The sequence below is a fragment of the Sander vitreus genome, chromosome 21, assembly GCF_031162955.1.
Source record: "Sander vitreus isolate 19-12246 chromosome 21, sanVit1, whole genome shotgun sequence".
Lineage (NCBI taxonomy): Eukaryota > Metazoa > Chordata > Actinopteri > Perciformes > Percidae > Sander > Sander vitreus.
In genome coordinates this window covers 15,998,044-16,015,791 of record NC_135875.1, presented here as the reverse complement: position 1 = coordinate 16,015,791, position 17,748 = coordinate 15,998,044, and the positions used below count along the sequence as shown (strand labels likewise).

The 17,748-nt window shown below is 41.4% G+C and overlaps 1 protein-coding gene across 1 annotated transcript; it reads left to right on the top strand.

Moving 5' to 3' along the window:
• Positions 1-7,740: 7,740 nt before the first annotated feature.
• lrrc3ca (leucine rich repeat containing 3Ca) lies at positions 7,741-12,647 on the top strand. Its single transcript, XM_078279392.1, has 2 exons — positions 7,741-8,256; positions 11,229-12,647. Exon 2 carries the CDS (start codon positions 11,309-11,311, stop codon positions 12,104-12,106), a length of 798 nt encoding a protein of 265 aa, XP_078135518.1. The 5' UTR covers positions 7,741-8,256; positions 11,229-11,308; the 3' UTR covers positions 12,107-12,647.
• The last annotated feature ends 5,101 nt before the right edge of the window (positions 12,648-17,748 follow it).

Genomic DNA, 17,748 nt, shown 5'->3' with positions numbered 1-17,748 from the left:
ATATATATATATATATATATATATATATATATATATATATATATATATACAGAACATAAACACAACTTGAACAAGAACAAAAACCCTCTCCCACCCCCCACCCTCTGCGGTCTCGAGGAAAACAAAACAACAAAACAAATAAACGAACGGAAATCACACCTTGCCTAGTCACTCTCCTCTATTTCTTGTGATGCTGAGGTCATTAGGTCGATGATTTGGCTTTGTTAACCCTTGCTGTAGAGAGCTCAAACATAACTATGTCTAGAAAGTACGCCAACCACGGTTTTATACAAAGTGAATGGGGGGGGGGCAGTATGGCAATTTTAAAGATTTACTATATTCTTTGAAGCCAAAAATGCTCGCTGTATAATCCTGGAGGATTTATAGAGATCAAAGAAACTGTGATTTTCACAGCTCCATAATGGCAATCAGGATTCACGGAGCTAAGAGAAGCTGCAATATTCAACATCTACGCACATCCCATTGTACTCACATCTCGTCTTGAAGCTATACACCTGCATCACATAATTTATCACCTCTCTGAAAAGTCTAGTTTTCATCAGCACCAGAGGTACAGCTAAAGTACAGCAGGTGACAGCTGCTTCTCACACACAAGCAAGACTGCGGTTTAGTCCTGCAGGTGTAAATCTTTTATACATGTAAAATAACAAGGTAGTCCCCAAAATGCATCCCTTTTGATTTATCAGAAAGTTCAAGATGTACTTACAAACGTATATTCATACCAGTTAAGTCAGAAGTAAATAGATCTGTCATAGAAATAGGCTACTGGCTGACTGGGTCGCATGGTTCAGACAATCACCACAACAAGCTCACCCCTGCTGAAGCACACACATTGCTCAGTATTGCTTAATAATACCATTGTTTATGTGTACCTTTATTACCAAATTTGCTTCATTTGTCAATATTCACTCCCCTGCAACATTCACTCCTCCTCTCTCCCTCTCTCTTTCTCTCTCTCTCTCTCTCTCTCTCTCTCTCTCTCTCTCTCTCTCTCTCTCTCTCCCTCAGTCACTCCAATCTCTCTGTCACACACGCATACACACTGTACATGATAGCTGCAGCTATTTAGTAATTTACAGTAACAAGCTTATCTCCCCAGAAGTGTGCTGTTGCAGTTTCACGATAGCCCTCAACTGAACTTTCACAGCTAGTATCATCATGCAGAGATTTCTGTTGTGTTAGCTGTTGTGTTAGTGATACAGAAGTGCAGGATTTAAGAAAGCATTACAGAGAAAAGACAGGATTTTATATATTGCTGGTCTGGAAGTTGCTATCAGTGAATGGAAATGCACTACCCTGATTTATCTAACAGTTCGATCATACTTATCTGTCTTCCTCTGCTAAAGTTGCCCACTCATCTGACCTTGGCATGATGATAATAATAGGGCTGAAGAGCTGTAGTCCAGCGGATGTAGTGGAGTGCATGTACACAAATACACCCACAGTTGCACACATTAATGGAGGTGCAAACACACATTGCAAGGTGTGCACAGGCACCTTCAAAATAGAATTTTATTTGGTATTCTTCTGTACCTCAAAAAGAGACAATTAACGGTCAAAATGTTCTTTTGGAAAGACAGCAGTGTTCCATCACCTCATCAAAACTGTAATCAGAAGCATTATCTAAAAGGAACAAAACAATGGCAACAAGTCAAATGAGATATAATGTTAATGTTAATTTGTGAGTTTTACAGGTGCTGGTACCATTGGACAGACTGGGCTAGCTGTTTCCATCTGCTTTCAGTCTGTATGCTAAGCTAAGCTAAATGTCTCCTGCCTATAGCTTTTATATTGAATGGGTTTAACATATATGAGTGGTAGCAATCTTTTTTTAACTCTCAGCAAAAGAGGGGTGACCTCTAGCTCACCCAGTAAGAGCATGGCCCCGTGTAGGCTGAGGCCGTTGCAGTGGCAAGTGGTTCAAATCCGACCTGCAGCCCTTTGCTCCGTGTCATCCCCCGTCTCACTCCTACCTTTCCTGTCTATCCACTGTCACTCTGAAATGAAGGGAAAGAAAGCTCCAAAAAAAATTCTCAGCAAGAGAGCAAAAAAGCATATTTGCCTTCCATTGGCTTTTGATAATTTTTTTTTCTAGAAGTAGTTTTTAATGTATGTGCATCATTGTAAGGTAATTTAAGATAATACAGATATATATATTTTGTTTGCAACTATGCCATTACTATTCTAACCTTGTAGCACACTCACACACAGACTTTATTTTATCTAGTACTAGTGGGCAGTCTGAAACAGGGAATGCTATGTACTTGGCATCCAAAAATAGTGGCCCATCTGAAGTTGCTGAGAGACGTTAGCAAAGTAGATGGACACCCGCACTCTCAGTACAACCTGCTTTCCTGTTTATTTATTGATGGCCCTGTGTTTTCTGAGGCCTGATACAGCTTCACTGTTTGGAAAGAAAGAAACTTGATGTGTCAGATCTGTTGATAGCTGTCTAAAGGGGCTGTTTGGTGCAGGTTGATGCCCTGTGTCATACAAGAATAGAGCTGCTTTACAGATATTAGAGTGACAGGTAAACAACTGCTAATTCCAGTTGAGCACTTGACAGGTATGTGAGAGCCAGAAGGAAGTAGGGTTGTGAAAAAGATATCAGTTGGCAGTCTACAGTGATAAGAATGCTTTCAACATACATCTTTTTTCTTCATGTTGGCTCCTCAGCTCCCAAAGACTACCAAAGATAAGATATATAAGTGGACCCTCAGAGCTCTCAAAAATGGATTTGAAAATACAGGTATTATGTTGAAATGTGGGGCAGCAGAAAAAGAGCTATTTGAGATATTTGATTGCTACTTTTAGACTGAATCGCCACTACTTGATTTTAAAGGAATAGTTTGACATTTTAGGAAATACACTTATTCACTTTTTCCCCAAGTTACATGAGAAGGTTGGTACCACTATGAGAGTGCTATCGATCTTCTCATGTAACTCTCAGCAAGGCAGCAAGTAAGCATATTTCCCAAAACATAAAACAATATCTTTAAAAAATATTGTTAGGCCAAAGTGCATACATGGTCAAATAATACCTCTGCCCACAATTCATCGGTTAAATATTTTAATTTGAGCCTTTAATCCTGCTTATATTAAAGCAGGGAATAATGCTTTCCCCCCGGAGGTCACTTCATCATTAGTTTGCGTAAGTGAATTAATTTGAGTTCACCTCAGTCTATCTGAGTTTATATTTCCTGGCAAAGACTAGTCGCATTTCTCCATGTGGGTGTTAGATGATCAACAGGAAGTGGAGCATGTACAGCTGATATGTGCGTGCTGATATGAAAACATTTAACTACAATGAAATAATGATGGAAAAGGGAAAATTGAAATGACAGCTTTGTGTTTACCGAGAGTATTTAGCTCGGACAATTTACATGTGTCTGACAGATGAAACAACTGGCAGCAAACTGTTATAGGTAGAAAAATGAGTTTGTGCAGATGCTCACAGGAAGAAGAGCAAACTAGATGACAAATAAAAAGTACTGGTAATATTCTTTAAGATGTGACTTATGAGTATTTAAACTTTTAACACATTACATACTTAAGAGAAAAAATAACATCTACAGAAAACCTCTAACATTTACAGCACTGGAAGACTTTTTGGGTCATGTTTTGACCATCACATTTCCAGTAGTGTCCTTGGAGGTGCATAACATGACCTTTAAGGTGAACACCCCTCCCTCGCTGTCATTGTGAATATGTCGGACACAATGAAGGGCTAAGAATTATTAATTACTTTAAAAGGGCAGTGTAAAACAGCTTTAACCACCTCTATCCTGTGTTGGCAGGCAAGTGCAGGCAACTATAACAACTTAACATTTAAGATGCCATACATAACAATCACTGACGCCACTTTGTTGATTGTATACTTGTGAGAAATGTTACCGGTGTTTTTCAAACACAACAGCTATACATCTGCACAAATGGAGCACTCTACAGTATATTCACAGATGCACAGAAAGTACTGTATTTTCACCTTCTTTTTTCTTTAAACTGTTTTTCCTCAGCAAGGTAACACCGAATATGGATTCAACGAAGGAAGCAGATAGGATTAACCAGCATCATCAGCTGGCAGAGTGAAATATAGAGTACCCAGACCTCAATACACCATTAGCTTCCTTGTTAGCCTGTTCAGCTCTGAGCAAATAGTACTAACTCAAGTCCATACAAAACAATTGTACAGACATTTATGATCCCGACAGGATTAATCAATAACTTTGGTGATCCCTTAACTTTTTATCTAGCACCATCATCGGGTGAATGTCTTTGGTTCATGACAAATTGCTGCAAAACTAAAATTCCCATCAGCCTTAGCTGTACTTTGTGTTTCATGCTAATTTACAAATGGTAGCATGCTAACTTGCTAAACAAAGATGGTGAACATGTTATTACTGTGAGCATGTTAGCACGCTGTTGCTAACATTTAGCTCGAAGCAGCACTGTGCCTAAGTAAACACTAACAGCGACGCTAGCATGGCTGTAGGAAAGTAATATTGTTAGATCCATGAAGAGATAAAAAAAAAAAATGTGTACAGAAATGAAGAAAAAAGTAAAGATTTGAGAAAAGTCAACAAAAGAACATAACTTTGCGTATCAGATTTTTAGTAATCATTTTGTGACCCCCTTGGATTAATCTCACAACCCCTTGTGGGGGGTCCCAAGCCCAAGGTTGGCTACCACTGACCTAAAATATATTTAAAATGTAATCTAGCATTATTTTTTTTGCAAACACATTTCCAAGAGCTTTTACTGAAGACTCTTGTGGTTGGAAGCTTTTGAGACGAGACTCAGCCGACCATAGCTCTGTCAGTGGGGAATTCAACACGGATCAATATTATCCACAACACTTTCATATCGCAAGTCCATTGTTTCCGTAATGTCAATGACACCAGACTTCAAAGACCAGGACCTTCACAGGAAAGATGAGGTGAGGCGAACCCCTCTGTTACAGGCAGTAGCGGTAAAATCCTTTAATACACCTCTCTCACAGTTTTTGATTAAAAGGTTCAAGAAAGGTAAGGAAATAAATAAATTAAAAAAGCAGAGTAATGTATTCATAGAGACATGGCAGGACTTTGATCTTGCTCAGGGACGAGGAGCTAGCTGGGAGCCAAAGACAGAGTGTGTTTCTGTGTGCTTCAGTATATACATATGCGTGTTTGTGTGAGCAGGCGAGACAAAGTAGGATAGAAAATGAGAATGAAAGGGAGAGATCTCATTAATATGACTCCTGTTGTTCCGCTGCAGCTCAGAGCACACAGACTGGCAAAACATTCCCACCCTGTTGAGATGGCATTGTAGAAGCTTTGGCGCTAATATTTTCTCAGCCGAATTCCCACTCAACACTTTAGCTTCATGGATTGATGTCAGCTTGCAGTTATACCACATGCACAGGTCAGAGAGGACGCCTAGGCCTGCTTTGAGATACTTGACAGGCTGGAGAGTAAAAAGTAAGGAGGGGGGAAAAAAAGGAAATTTGATCCATTTGGAAGTGTAGTCTATCAGGACTAATGCTTGGTTGATAATGCATACAGTACCTATCTATCTGCCAACCACAGCAGAGCATTTGAAGTAATCTGATAAAGCTGGGAAAGGCACTCTCCTCTGTGGAAAGTAATCCTATTTTCTGGTGTTTCACTGTCATATGCTCTTCCTCCACCTATCTGATCGCCTTCTAATTGACAAGAGCATCCTCTTAACCTCCGGGCTGTAAAAGGAGTGACTAGAGCAGCAACAATGAACACCAAGGTATATGTGTTTCTCATGGGAACTGAGATGCACAAATGTATTATGGTGGTTATAGTTCTCTGCTGGAATCCAATGAGGCCAAAGAAATACAAGCCTCAGCAGATGTGTAAACAGTTCAACCTAAACTTAAACTTAAAGACCTCTATCGACAGCGCTGTAAAATTTATTCTCAAGCTAACATGCTTATAAGAAGGTTTTCTATGTGCTCTGACTCTGTGAAGTGCTCTCTGTTTAGAACCTACATCACACCGTTATATACTGCTCAATTGTGGTCTGATTATAAGAAAAAGAGTATGCAGAGGCTGAAGGTAGCATACAATGATGCCATGAGGTTGCTGCTTTGTGTCCCCAGGTGGCATAGTGCCAGTCATTTGTTTGTGTCCACTAGAGTGCCAACCTGTGAGGCACTCTTAAGACAACTGGAGTTTAGTTTTATGTGTCGCCTGGACAAGTCAGAGAATCACATAATTAAAGCCCTAGTCAGCCCTCTGAAAAGCTGCTATAGATACACTTCTAGGTTGAGATGGCATTGGTGTAATAGCCTGTATATCCTATAGGCTAATATGCAATTTTTTTTATGTATCTCCTTCTTTTTTATACTATTTATACTGTATGATGTGTTATATGGACCTGTGTCTGCAATAAAGTTTATTATTATTAATAAGCAAAGCAATTATTTGGAGGGCTAAACAAATGCAACCATAAAACTTAGCAGCCCAATAACCCAATAGAATGCCTTTTGCATTGTGCATCTATCTCCTGCAGATTAGTCTGGATGCTCATCGCTGATAGTTTACAGGGAAACAAGAGATGTTGCCTGAGGAGCACTAACTGAGAAGATAACAGAATGACAAATGATGTGATCATGATCATGATGATACATATACAGTATATGTACATATATATAGTCCAAATGAGACAGGGATGAGGACAGCGATATTTAACTCTGACTGGTAATGAACAGTCTATGATACAAATAAAAAGCACTGAAACACCTCCTATTGATGAATAGAAAACAGATTATTTACCATTCATGCAGTCAAGGCTGGATAAAGCCACTAGTGGGTAGGTGCTGGAACAACCTATAAGGAGACTTACCACTTCAGTTTTTATTGTTTTAGAGGTATAACAAAATTGCAAATAATCAAATTGCCACATGCAAACACACACTTTGTCTGCTTGGTAATCCAGCTTTTTATGCAGTGCTAAGATTGTCCAAAACGGAGACAAAAAAAAAACAAGTTTTTACTTTTAAAGAGAGAGAGAGAGAGAGAGAGAGAGAGAGAGAGAGAGAGAGAGAGAGAGAGAATGGTAACATTTCACTAACTGGACAGACAGGATAAAGAAAGAAAGGAAGAAAGAAAGAAAAAAGAAAGAAAGAAAGAAAAGAAAAAGAAAGAAAGAAAGAAAGAAAGAAAGAAAGAAAGACCCTAGCTGCAGTTAATCATACACTGTTTGTCATTCCAGAGCACCAGGGAGGGACGTTGGGTGGAGTATCCCACTTTATTGATTTTAATTCCATTAATACCTTATGATGTGCTTGGCAGACTCTCTCAGGCCAGTGCTCATACACGTCTGTTTTTATAGTGGATTTGATTGGGCTTCCTTATCGGCTGGCAGCAGACAGGAAAAGTGCCCGGAGACGGAGACGGCCAAAGACCCACCGCTCTGGCATGCATGTTTGAAACGACAAGCTTCAGATCAAACATGATTAGTGTCGGCTGTCAACCTAACCGGTATATGTATGAGCACTGCAGATCACTCTGTGTGTGTGCGTGTGTGTGTGTGTGTGTGTGTGTGTGTGTGTGTGTGTGTGTGTGTGTGTGTGTGTGTGTGTGTGTGTGTGTGTGTGTGTGTGTGCGTGTGTGTGTGTGTGTGTGTGTGAGAGAGAAAGGGAGGGGTACCCCCTATGTTACTGGCACCTGATGCATGCACATCAGATCCACTCACTGCAATCAACAGATGCATATGGATGTAATCAGTCCCTTCATTACATATTATATACATGAATTTCCAACAATCCTTCCAGATGCGACCAAATCTATCCAGCCATTAACCCTTTCCGTCTGTGCGTAAATGCATTGCGCGCCATGTGTCTGCCATTTTAAACTTTACATCAATGGGACTATTTTTTGCCACATCCAGGATCAGAGTGAGTGAAATACCGCCATCAATGACATGCCTTTTGCCCTCGCGCTGCATCCTTGTCCATTCGCGCTGGCTCCAGCAGTTGTGCCCAGTGTTCTGGTTGCGTGGAAACTAAAAGGCTGCACTTGTCGAAACATTTCCAGTGGCGGGTGGTGTTTGCCAGAGCGGCTCTCAGCACAAGTTTAACGAGCTGCAAGAGGACCTGATGGAAGCGAACCAAGATATTGACCGAACCGCATTTCGCTGGGCGCTCTGATCTGCTGGACCATTTCATTGCTGGGCAATTGCTGAGAAACACATCATGAAAAGGAGAGGGAAAGCGGCAAATACGTGAGTGTGCGTGTTACTGATCCAAACGCATATGTTTTATTTGTGATATTGCATGCATCTATACATTTCTTAATCCATGAAATAACAGCTGTTTTAGAGTTTAAATGCGATGTTTCTAAATGTGATTGGCCTTGGAAACAGCCACTGGATGGTGCTGACTAAAACAGAATGAAAGACAAACTTAACACGGGTCACAGTTCCCACGCGGCATCGCCTTATCTCATGTTCTTTGAGTTCATTTCCCAACAGATGCTTGTTGCTTATAGCATTTAAATTGGAGCAGGAACTGATACTTAACCCACTGTTGCGCTTTCATTTTGCGCATTAAATGTCCTCAGTTTGTGAGATTAATATAAAGTAATTACATCAGTGTAGTTATGTTGAGGATATCGATGCTGAAAAGCTATTTAAACTGATTACAATGACTATGAGATCAAACCCCTATTAATCTCTAACATGCTGTACATTAAATGCCATTACACATAACTGCCCTCCTGTAACAGTGTGCTTATGCTTATTGTTCGCTAGTTAACTTCAAAAGATTGTTCTACGGGGGAAATGGGGTCTTCAGGTACAGTGGAAATCTACCAAATGCAATGTTGTGCTCCAAGGAACAAAAAGAGCATCTCTAGTAATCATTGTGTGAGGGATTTGGAGTGGAAAGAGCTAAAAGCATTTCAATATGATTACAGTTGCATTAAAAGCCTGAATTTCAAGTTAAATGTCAAGAATGTATCCTTTTCTGTCATCCACCCCCCATTGATAACTAGAAACCAGCAGCTTACTTGTGATACTTACAGTTGTGCTGCCATATGAGGTCAGATTTATACATGAAAAACACTTTTATCATCATATATTCGTGTTGCATCTTAATGCCCCTCATGTTTGCTCCTCATATAATTGGTGCCAGAGATTTGTCAGTGCAGCAGTGGCAGCAGTGGATTTATGAAGTGAAAGACTGACCTTTGGCAGCCAGAACACTGTATTTATTGTTTAAATTAAAAGCAGGAGGGTTATTTATCACAGCAATGACTTTAGGAACATTGATGAAGACCTTGCCAGATTTAGAGGCAAACTGATTTATTGCATTTACTGTATATATATGGCTGTAAGATGGGTTATATTTGTTATAAGGGCCATTAGTAAAATGACTCATGCTCATGACTTTATGCTAGATATGTCTTTGATAAGCATATTTTGGTTGGAAAATTTTTGGTGCCCCAAGCTGTCACTCATTATGGTTTACACCCTCTCTTTTCTGTTCATCTCCTTCCTCTGCCCTCCAGCTGTCTTCATCAGCTGTCCCTGTGACTGACTAACATTTGCCACTTTCCTCGATATCTCATTAGTGTCATGCACTGTTCTCTGTGTTATTGTAACGTTACACGCCCCCCCCCCCTTAAATCCTCTTGATATCATTCTCTCTTTCACCCTGTGCTGGCGTGCCCACATGCTTTCTCCTCTACTGTCACCAGCCTTCTGCTCCTGCTCCCCCATTATCTCACAGCTAAATACCAGGCTGGTATGCTGTGTGACGGGAAAAGTACAGCCTTTACAGGAGGTTACCCACGTTACCCATTAAGTTTCGGCAATACTTTTATTTTCTTTGGGTGTTAAACTCAATCTGTCATGCTATGTTACTTTCTCATGCATCCTGCTTACACGAAGTACAGAGGGAAATCCTTTGGAAGTTGCTTTGCCTTTATAAAGACGTATGGATAAACATCTTATGTCTAAAGGGAGGCAAACTACAGCAGTTAGAGCGTCTTAATAGCAGAGTGCTTGCTCTGGTGCATCAGCCGCCATCTCGCCTTCATTATTGGGATTGTCTGGCAGGCATCTCTAAAACCGGCGTACCACAATGAGTGCTATTAGCTGTGCCTCGTAGACAAGTCATCTGTCCCCTTTAACACACACATACACACCGACGTTGCCACTATACTCGGTCCTCTACACCCCAAACGCCATCTGATACTTCGAGGTACTTAGAGATCGATTTCATTTTTTAATCTTGGTAAGTGGATCTTGCCCAGTCTCTAGCCATTTTGAAGAAATTAAGAAGTCTGGTTGAACTCTGTGGTTCATTTGTTTTGTCTCAAAGAAGACAGTCCATCACATTGTCTGTTGTTGTTGGCCTTGGTGCTGGTTATAACATTAGCATCTACCCCCAACAAAAGGATTGGGTGGCCAACACTGATGCTACACTGACTTAAGGAGTTTTTCCTTAAGAGGATTAGTAACAGGATAGGACGTAGCCCTGATCAGCTATTAATGAAGTGTGTTAGGGTGGGTAGACCTGCTATTTTCAAAGGCTTTCATACAAAATATAAAGTGTAATTTACAGGACACAGACAAGCGTTTACCTCTGTGTTACTTGCACTTCTGACTAAATGACCTTATGGACTAGCAACTGCTCAACAGACACCAAGCTTGGACATTTTTAATGGTCACTTTTAATACAATTGTTGCATCAGAATGGCAGCAATAGTTTTAGAAAGAACATTATTTACAGTATTTAACCCATGAGCATGACAAATCTAGTTTTAGGTTTTCTTTGGAACATTTTGTTCCTCATGGTGTCACATCACTGTGTTAATGTCACTTTCTGTGTACTGAAATAGCCCTGCATAGCGGGGATGTCAATTATAAAGGAGGCACAGTGACACCAAAGGATTTTCGTAGCTTGTTTATTTAGTTGGTATGAAGGGAACGTTTGATCGTCAGACTTTCCTAGAAATAAAACAGAAATTCATGTTATTTCTGGCCAACAACATGCTGACATGCAGTACCCCCGCTGCCTCCTCCTCATTGCAATTAGAGAAGCTCCTGCACTGTGGACTCTGAAGAACATTGTTAATCACCCGTGTTTTGCGTGAGAAAACAATTTCACAGTACATCTGCATTTCTCTTTTTTCAAAGGGTAGCCTCCCACCACTGCTAATGTATCTTTCTGTTGCTTTTTTATGTCATAGGCTCAACAGCTACTGGGGAGGTTGATGTGGACTTCACCTCCTGCGTCCAGGTGGTCCTTCCTGGAGCATGCCCGTATCCAATGATGTCCCTACTTGCAGACTGGTTACTCCGCCACTCAGTGGTCATGTGTTTGCTGCTGCACAGCCTGGTGTTAATGACCTTCTGCTTCCACCATGCTGGCACCAGTTGCTCCAAGAGCTGCTACTGCTCTGAGAGCGATAGCGGCGGCAAGACGGTGCGCTGCAGCAACCTGCAGCTCACAGAGATCCCCCAGGATATCCCCAATGACACACAACGCATCTACCTGGACTTCAACCTCTTCACTACAGTCCCAACAAATGCTTTTACAGGTTTGCCCTACCTGGTTGAACTGGATCTGTCCCATAATGAACTAAGCCAGTTAGAACCAGGTGCATTCAGAGGCCTGGGCTCCACACTACAGTTCCTAGACCTTTCTTCTAACAAGTTAGTCAACTTTACCCCTGAGGCCTTCGAGGGCCTGCGGTCTCGCGCCAACCTAACAAACAATCCCTGGCATTGTGACTGCAACTTGCAGATGGCCATGCCCCATGTGGACCTGGAGCCTGCGTCGCTGACGGGCATCGTGTGCCAGACTTCAGATCCGGAGGAAATAGGAGTTCAAGGACTTGCCTTCCTGTTGGCTCCAGACATAGACCTATGTGTGGTGATGAAGAGGACTACAGATGTGGCCATGCTGGTCGTCATGTTCGGCTGGTTCACCATGGTCATCTCCTACCTGGTCTACTATGTCAGGGCTAATCAGGAGGACGCCCGCAGACACCTGGAGTATCTTAAGTCGTTGCCCAGCAAACAGGGCAAGTCAGAGGAGTCCTCCACCATTAGTACTGTGGTATAGGGCTGAGGGAGCTAAACGTGGGTCCCCAAGTGGTAGCCCACACCAAATAGGATGGAGCTACAACCACACGGTCAGCATCAGTCTCAGATGGTTTTGCTCAGCTGTTGTCACAGAGCCAAGGTGAGCAACAAGACATGTGCATCAGCACAAGAAAACCAGGCTGATGCAACCTAGCCCAGATGAATAATTCATCTTTCAGCGACCCATTTGGAGGTTTTGTTGAGTTGATGGTCTAGTCTGTGCGCTGAGGGAGTAAAAGCAGTGGCATGTTTTTGGCGAACTCCAAATATGGGATACAAATGGGATTTATCCAGTGGCGCATGCCCCTAGATGCACGTCGCTCACACAGACAAATACGGAGATGTCAACCAGCAATATGAACAATTGGAAAAGGCAACACTAGAATGAAGAACTCCATGTAGAACTGTTTTCCATTAAAGCCCTTACAGTATTCACCAGTATTAAGTAAATGTTTTCCAATTAAATTGTTGTTTTGGGGGTTTCTCTTACTAAACTCAGTCAACTGTCTCACTAAAAACAATGAAGGAAAAAAAAACAGAGTATTTAGAATCCGAATCACTCTTTAGCATATTCAGCTCATTATGCTGATGAATCAGATCGCTGTGTGATGGACTCATCAGTTATTCTGTGATTTTTTTTTATAGTAGCGACTGTACCAGAGCTCCATACTGATAAGAGCTGCCAAACCCCTGCTAGCTCACTACCATAACAATGGGATCCCTAAATGATCTACACAACACAGCAGTGCTCTACGCTGCACATAAAGAGACCATGTCAGCCAATTGAAAGTTCCACTCCATTTATCAGATGCAGGGACGTAGGATGTCTGGTAGCAGGGAACAAACCAATCACTTGTCACCCAGAAGATTTGAGTCCTGGTAGCTGATACCGGAAACACACTTCAGCTCTGGTATTACTCCTCAGCATAATATGCTAATCTTTAGTCACAAGCCTAGCCCTGTAATATGCAAAATATCATGTGATTGTCAGAAAAGGTTGAGGTGAGAAGCAGAGAATTAGAGGTTACTACAGTTCAGCTGTCATGAAATAGAAAGAGAGAGGGAGAGAGACTTATCATCGAAACAGGGACACGTTTTTCATATTCTGGTAGGAAAAGCCCTTTCAGCAAACACTTTCACCCCTACACCCAGAGTAATTAAGGGAACACAGAGGAATCCTCCGTGGTCATACCTGGTTACAGACAGAGCCTCTGATCCTGTGCTGTTTTTCATTCTCTCATTCTTTTAATAAGCACCCAGGGTGCCTCTGGGAGCCATGTTGTCTGATGCGGTCACTCCCATGGGTTTTCCAAATAACATTTATGGGAGCCATGGCCTGCTGGTCCATTTAAAAGAGCAGCCAATGATGTGAATCTCCTATTTCACCAGACTGTGGCAAAGAGAAAGATTTGTCAATACAAAACTGAGACCACAAAAAGGGAAATGTATTCAAGCGGAGGCGTAATTTAATCCACATCGGACTGCGCTGTGAGAAATGCTCTTGTCTGTTCCACAGAACAAGGTAAGAATAACCCAGCGCAGTCTTGAATAATGAAATTTGATGTTTGAGATGTGGGAAAAGGTTTGTCAACAAGGATTTCCCTGTGTCAGACACACACATGCCTCTAGAGCAGAGCAGGCGCAATAAAGGATTTATGATGGTCATAAAAAAAAAAAGTCTGGGAATGCACCCATCATCTTGTGCGACCCAGTTCTTGAGGAGAAACTCTGGGAGAATGCCACAGGGGATCAGCTGCCCCCCTTCTCTGCTACCCTTGCTTGGGTAAAGCACTTTCCAAATGCCCTGGGGCTGCTCGGTGAGGGTTGAGTGTTCACAGTGGCAGTCAAAGTCATCCTCAAATATCCTTCTGTCCCAGAAGGCAGCACTCAGTCTTTAAAGGAATAGTTTGACATCTAGGAAATATGCCTATTAGCTTTCTTGCAGAGAGTTAAAATATTCACAACTCTCAGGTATGTTCGGTAAATAAACATGTAGCTACAGCCTGCCGGTTGGTTAGCTTAGCTTAGCATAAAGACATGTTAATAAGTGAGCTTTAGACGCTGAAAGGCAGATTTTGATACCTTTCGATAGAGCCAGGCTAGCTGTTTCCAGTCTTTATGCTAAGCTAAGCTCACCAGCTGCTAGCTATAGCTTCTTATTTAGCGTACGGACATTAGAGTGGCATCAAAAACTCACAAAATGTTGAACAATTTTTTACCAGAAAAAGAAAGTAAGAAAGGAAACATTTATCTTTCAGTAAACCACTCAGCCTGATTTATTTCCTCTGTTAATTATTTTGTGTGTTACTTTTTTGTATGTGTCATCCCTACGTCTTTAACAGCGTCCGTGCTTCATAGTTTCTTTAACAGGCTGAGTTTGTTTTACAGAAAACAATGATATTGAGCTTGACAGAGTTAATCTTAAGGAAGCCCAGGTACTGCCTCCTGTGACGAGCAGGAGGTTCAACAGTACTGAAAAATAGATGGTAAGCCTCTCTCTCTCTGACATTTCCTGCCACACACAGACACACAGCTCCCTCCTTCGCGCTTTCCTCTAATAGACTCTCACGGTGGCTTTGCTTTGAAACCAGCCACTGTTAAGGGAAGCTCACAAGAGGAGCTTAACATAAAACTAGTGACAGACATGTCTGACTCTGTATTTCGTTCAGCTGTATACGTGAGCTTGCACATTCTTTTGTTCACCTGTATGTACGACAGGTGTGTGCGCATGGCGGGACTGAGGATACCTGTAATGTAACACTCCTGTTCCCCAGCACACATAAATGTCACTGAGGTTAATTTAAATTTCAGGCCAGCTCTGCTTGCCCTGCCTGTTACCTTAGACACGTTACACTGGTGTGAGCATTACAACTGCTGGGTAATGGGACACAAAGTGGGGGATAAGGTGACGCATCCAATCCCACAGAGCGCGGCCCTGTGTGGTGTTGGGTTGCAGGTGAAAATGTTTCCAGGCTCCGAGATCACATGGGATCTCCCAGTGAGGGCCTGTGTGTGGGCACCTGTTTTCCTCTTTCAGCCAAACAAGTAAGGTGCTGCATTTGAGGACAGTGAGAAAAACATCTTTGTCAATAATCTGCGATGGTGTCCTTTTTTTGGTGTCCTCCAGGAAACACACATTAGAGTTGAAGAAGAAAACACTGTCTAATGGTCCTAACTTCATTCTGTGCAACACAGCGCCCCCTGTTGTAATAGGTGTAAGTTTGAGGTAAATAAATGCCTGACTAATGCCTATTAGTCAAAGCATCGAGAACCAAAAACACACAGTCGTAGCAGCAAACAGTAGTGCTTCATAATAAGGGCATCTGTTCCAACAGGGCCAGATTAAGCCAGTAGTGGGGCCCAGGGACAAAATAAGATGTGGGCCCCTATTTAGGCCCCCAACCCAGTCCCAGAAACCAACTGGAATACTACCTGCCCCAGGTGTGCAGTAAGTTAGTTCCTCAAACTCAAATGTGTTTAAGAATATGTACCACGTACAGTATGTCAACTGAAATATTAAAGGTATTATACTAGAACTGACACAGGGCCCATCTACAAATTGAGCATATTAATCCACATAACAGCATTATCAGTGGGTAAAGAGTAGAAGTGCAGGATTTCATTATCAATTCCCATTTATGGGTATTAAGGTATGTATCATACCACAACATGTCAAAATGTAATGTTGAAATGCCATATAGTAATGTACAAGTGGTTACTCATACAGCTATTAGACAGTAAATGGATATTATTGCAACATAGATATATTGATGAGTGTGAAATGGCTGAAAATGTGAGTATTGACTAGTTTAATGAACATTATATACAAGATGGCATATGCATGTATAACTATTGCACAGTATGTGGATTTGTATGCTAAAAATTGCTATGTGGAGAATAAATCTTAATCTAGATTCAGACATGTGACCTACTAGCTAGTATGACATGAATTTAATGTAGGTCCAGATTCTCGGTGTGGATATACCCATAGGCATTGATTATTTTTTGTGAAATCAGTAAAAGCAAACATAACGAATGCACGACTGATTTCTCATTAAAGGTTTTAACCGGTATAAATCGCTATCATGAGATTACACCCGAGACGTGTCACTAATATGTCAAATTCAGCTGATGAAGGTGTCTTGTATCTGTGTGAGAATTTTTGTGGAATTACAAATCACGTCATTGTCGTGTTTGTTGTGAAATCATTTTCTCATCATCATTTCAATTTCTCGGTTCCGTCTTTTTACGAGAGACTGAACAGCTCAGCATTACTGTTACTCCATGTGAAATCAGAGAACACAATCGGTCACAAAAAGCTAGTTTCAAAAGAGATCTAACCTGGACGTCTGGGTGGATAAGTGGTATCAGTCGTACCTTGTAAAGTTGTCTTTGGATCTGATGCTCTGATGTTATCTCAAACTTTCCTGATTTTGCACAAATGGGGAAAACAACATTAACACTTGAGTGGGGAAAAAAACCCTTAGCAGTCAGTGTTTGTCGAGTGGGAAAGACATATGGTATTTCAGCACCAGAGGGCAAATGTTTCTGCTCACAGGATTGATGTTCTGCAAGAACACTAGTACTAATGTTAACATGAATTAGTGCCAGTTCCTTCAGGCCAAATGCTTTTAGTACTAAAAATGTTAGTAATGTTAGTAGGCATTTACTTATCTGCTAAGAGACCACTGCAGATGTACAAAATGCATTTTTTTGATGCAGGAAACATCTTTTGTGAAAAGTCCCAGGGCCCAGGATTAACCCTAAACCCTCTTTTTCTACACTGAGTAATTTTACAGACATCTCTGGGCTCTCTAAACCCAGGTCCTTTAATGGCTTCCTGGGTAATCTAACATGAAAACAATAATCTGTATGTCACAAAAATTAGTGATTTAGGAAGTGAGGGCTGAATGCAAAACCCCTTTCTTTTTTTATTGTGGATAATCTCCTTGCCTAGTATAACACATCTAACCTCTTCAGTCCCTTTAGATTGACCTGTGGGTCCATCTTCTAAATGCTTGTTAAAGAGCCGAGCATTGTCCATCGCTGCAGAACCTTAGTTTAAATTCCTAGAAATACAAACACAGCATACTAAATCTAATGGAAATAAACTTGTTGTAATGTTGACATAAAAAGGTGACACTGCGTTATGGATTAAATGAAGCATCAGAGTGCATGGCTTCAATGGTTACAAAGTCGGACTACTTGTTAACGCAGCTTTTCCCTGTCCAGCAAGCTAAAGGCGAGCTAGCCCATTGTTCCACTGCTACAACCAAATAGTGTTTCCAACTGGGTCATTGACGGGGCCATAGAGCGAGGCCTCAGGAGTGAATAATGCCCTCCTTTCATGTGCAGGATTGATTGGAGATCAGACCAGTGTGGATTTCAGGGATCAGATTTCACAGCTTCACTTATACTACAGCCTATCGAGCATGGCCAGATGTAACATAGCTACACTGACTGATGAAGGGGCCTCGTGTCAGAGCATGAAGCAAACCAATCTGTTACAATAGAGGCACAGAATTGACCCATGAGGTAATTACACAACTCTCACCACAATAGTATATGTTGGGATTTTACAATTTGGAAATGAGGATTTAATGGATAACTTGAGGTGGTTAA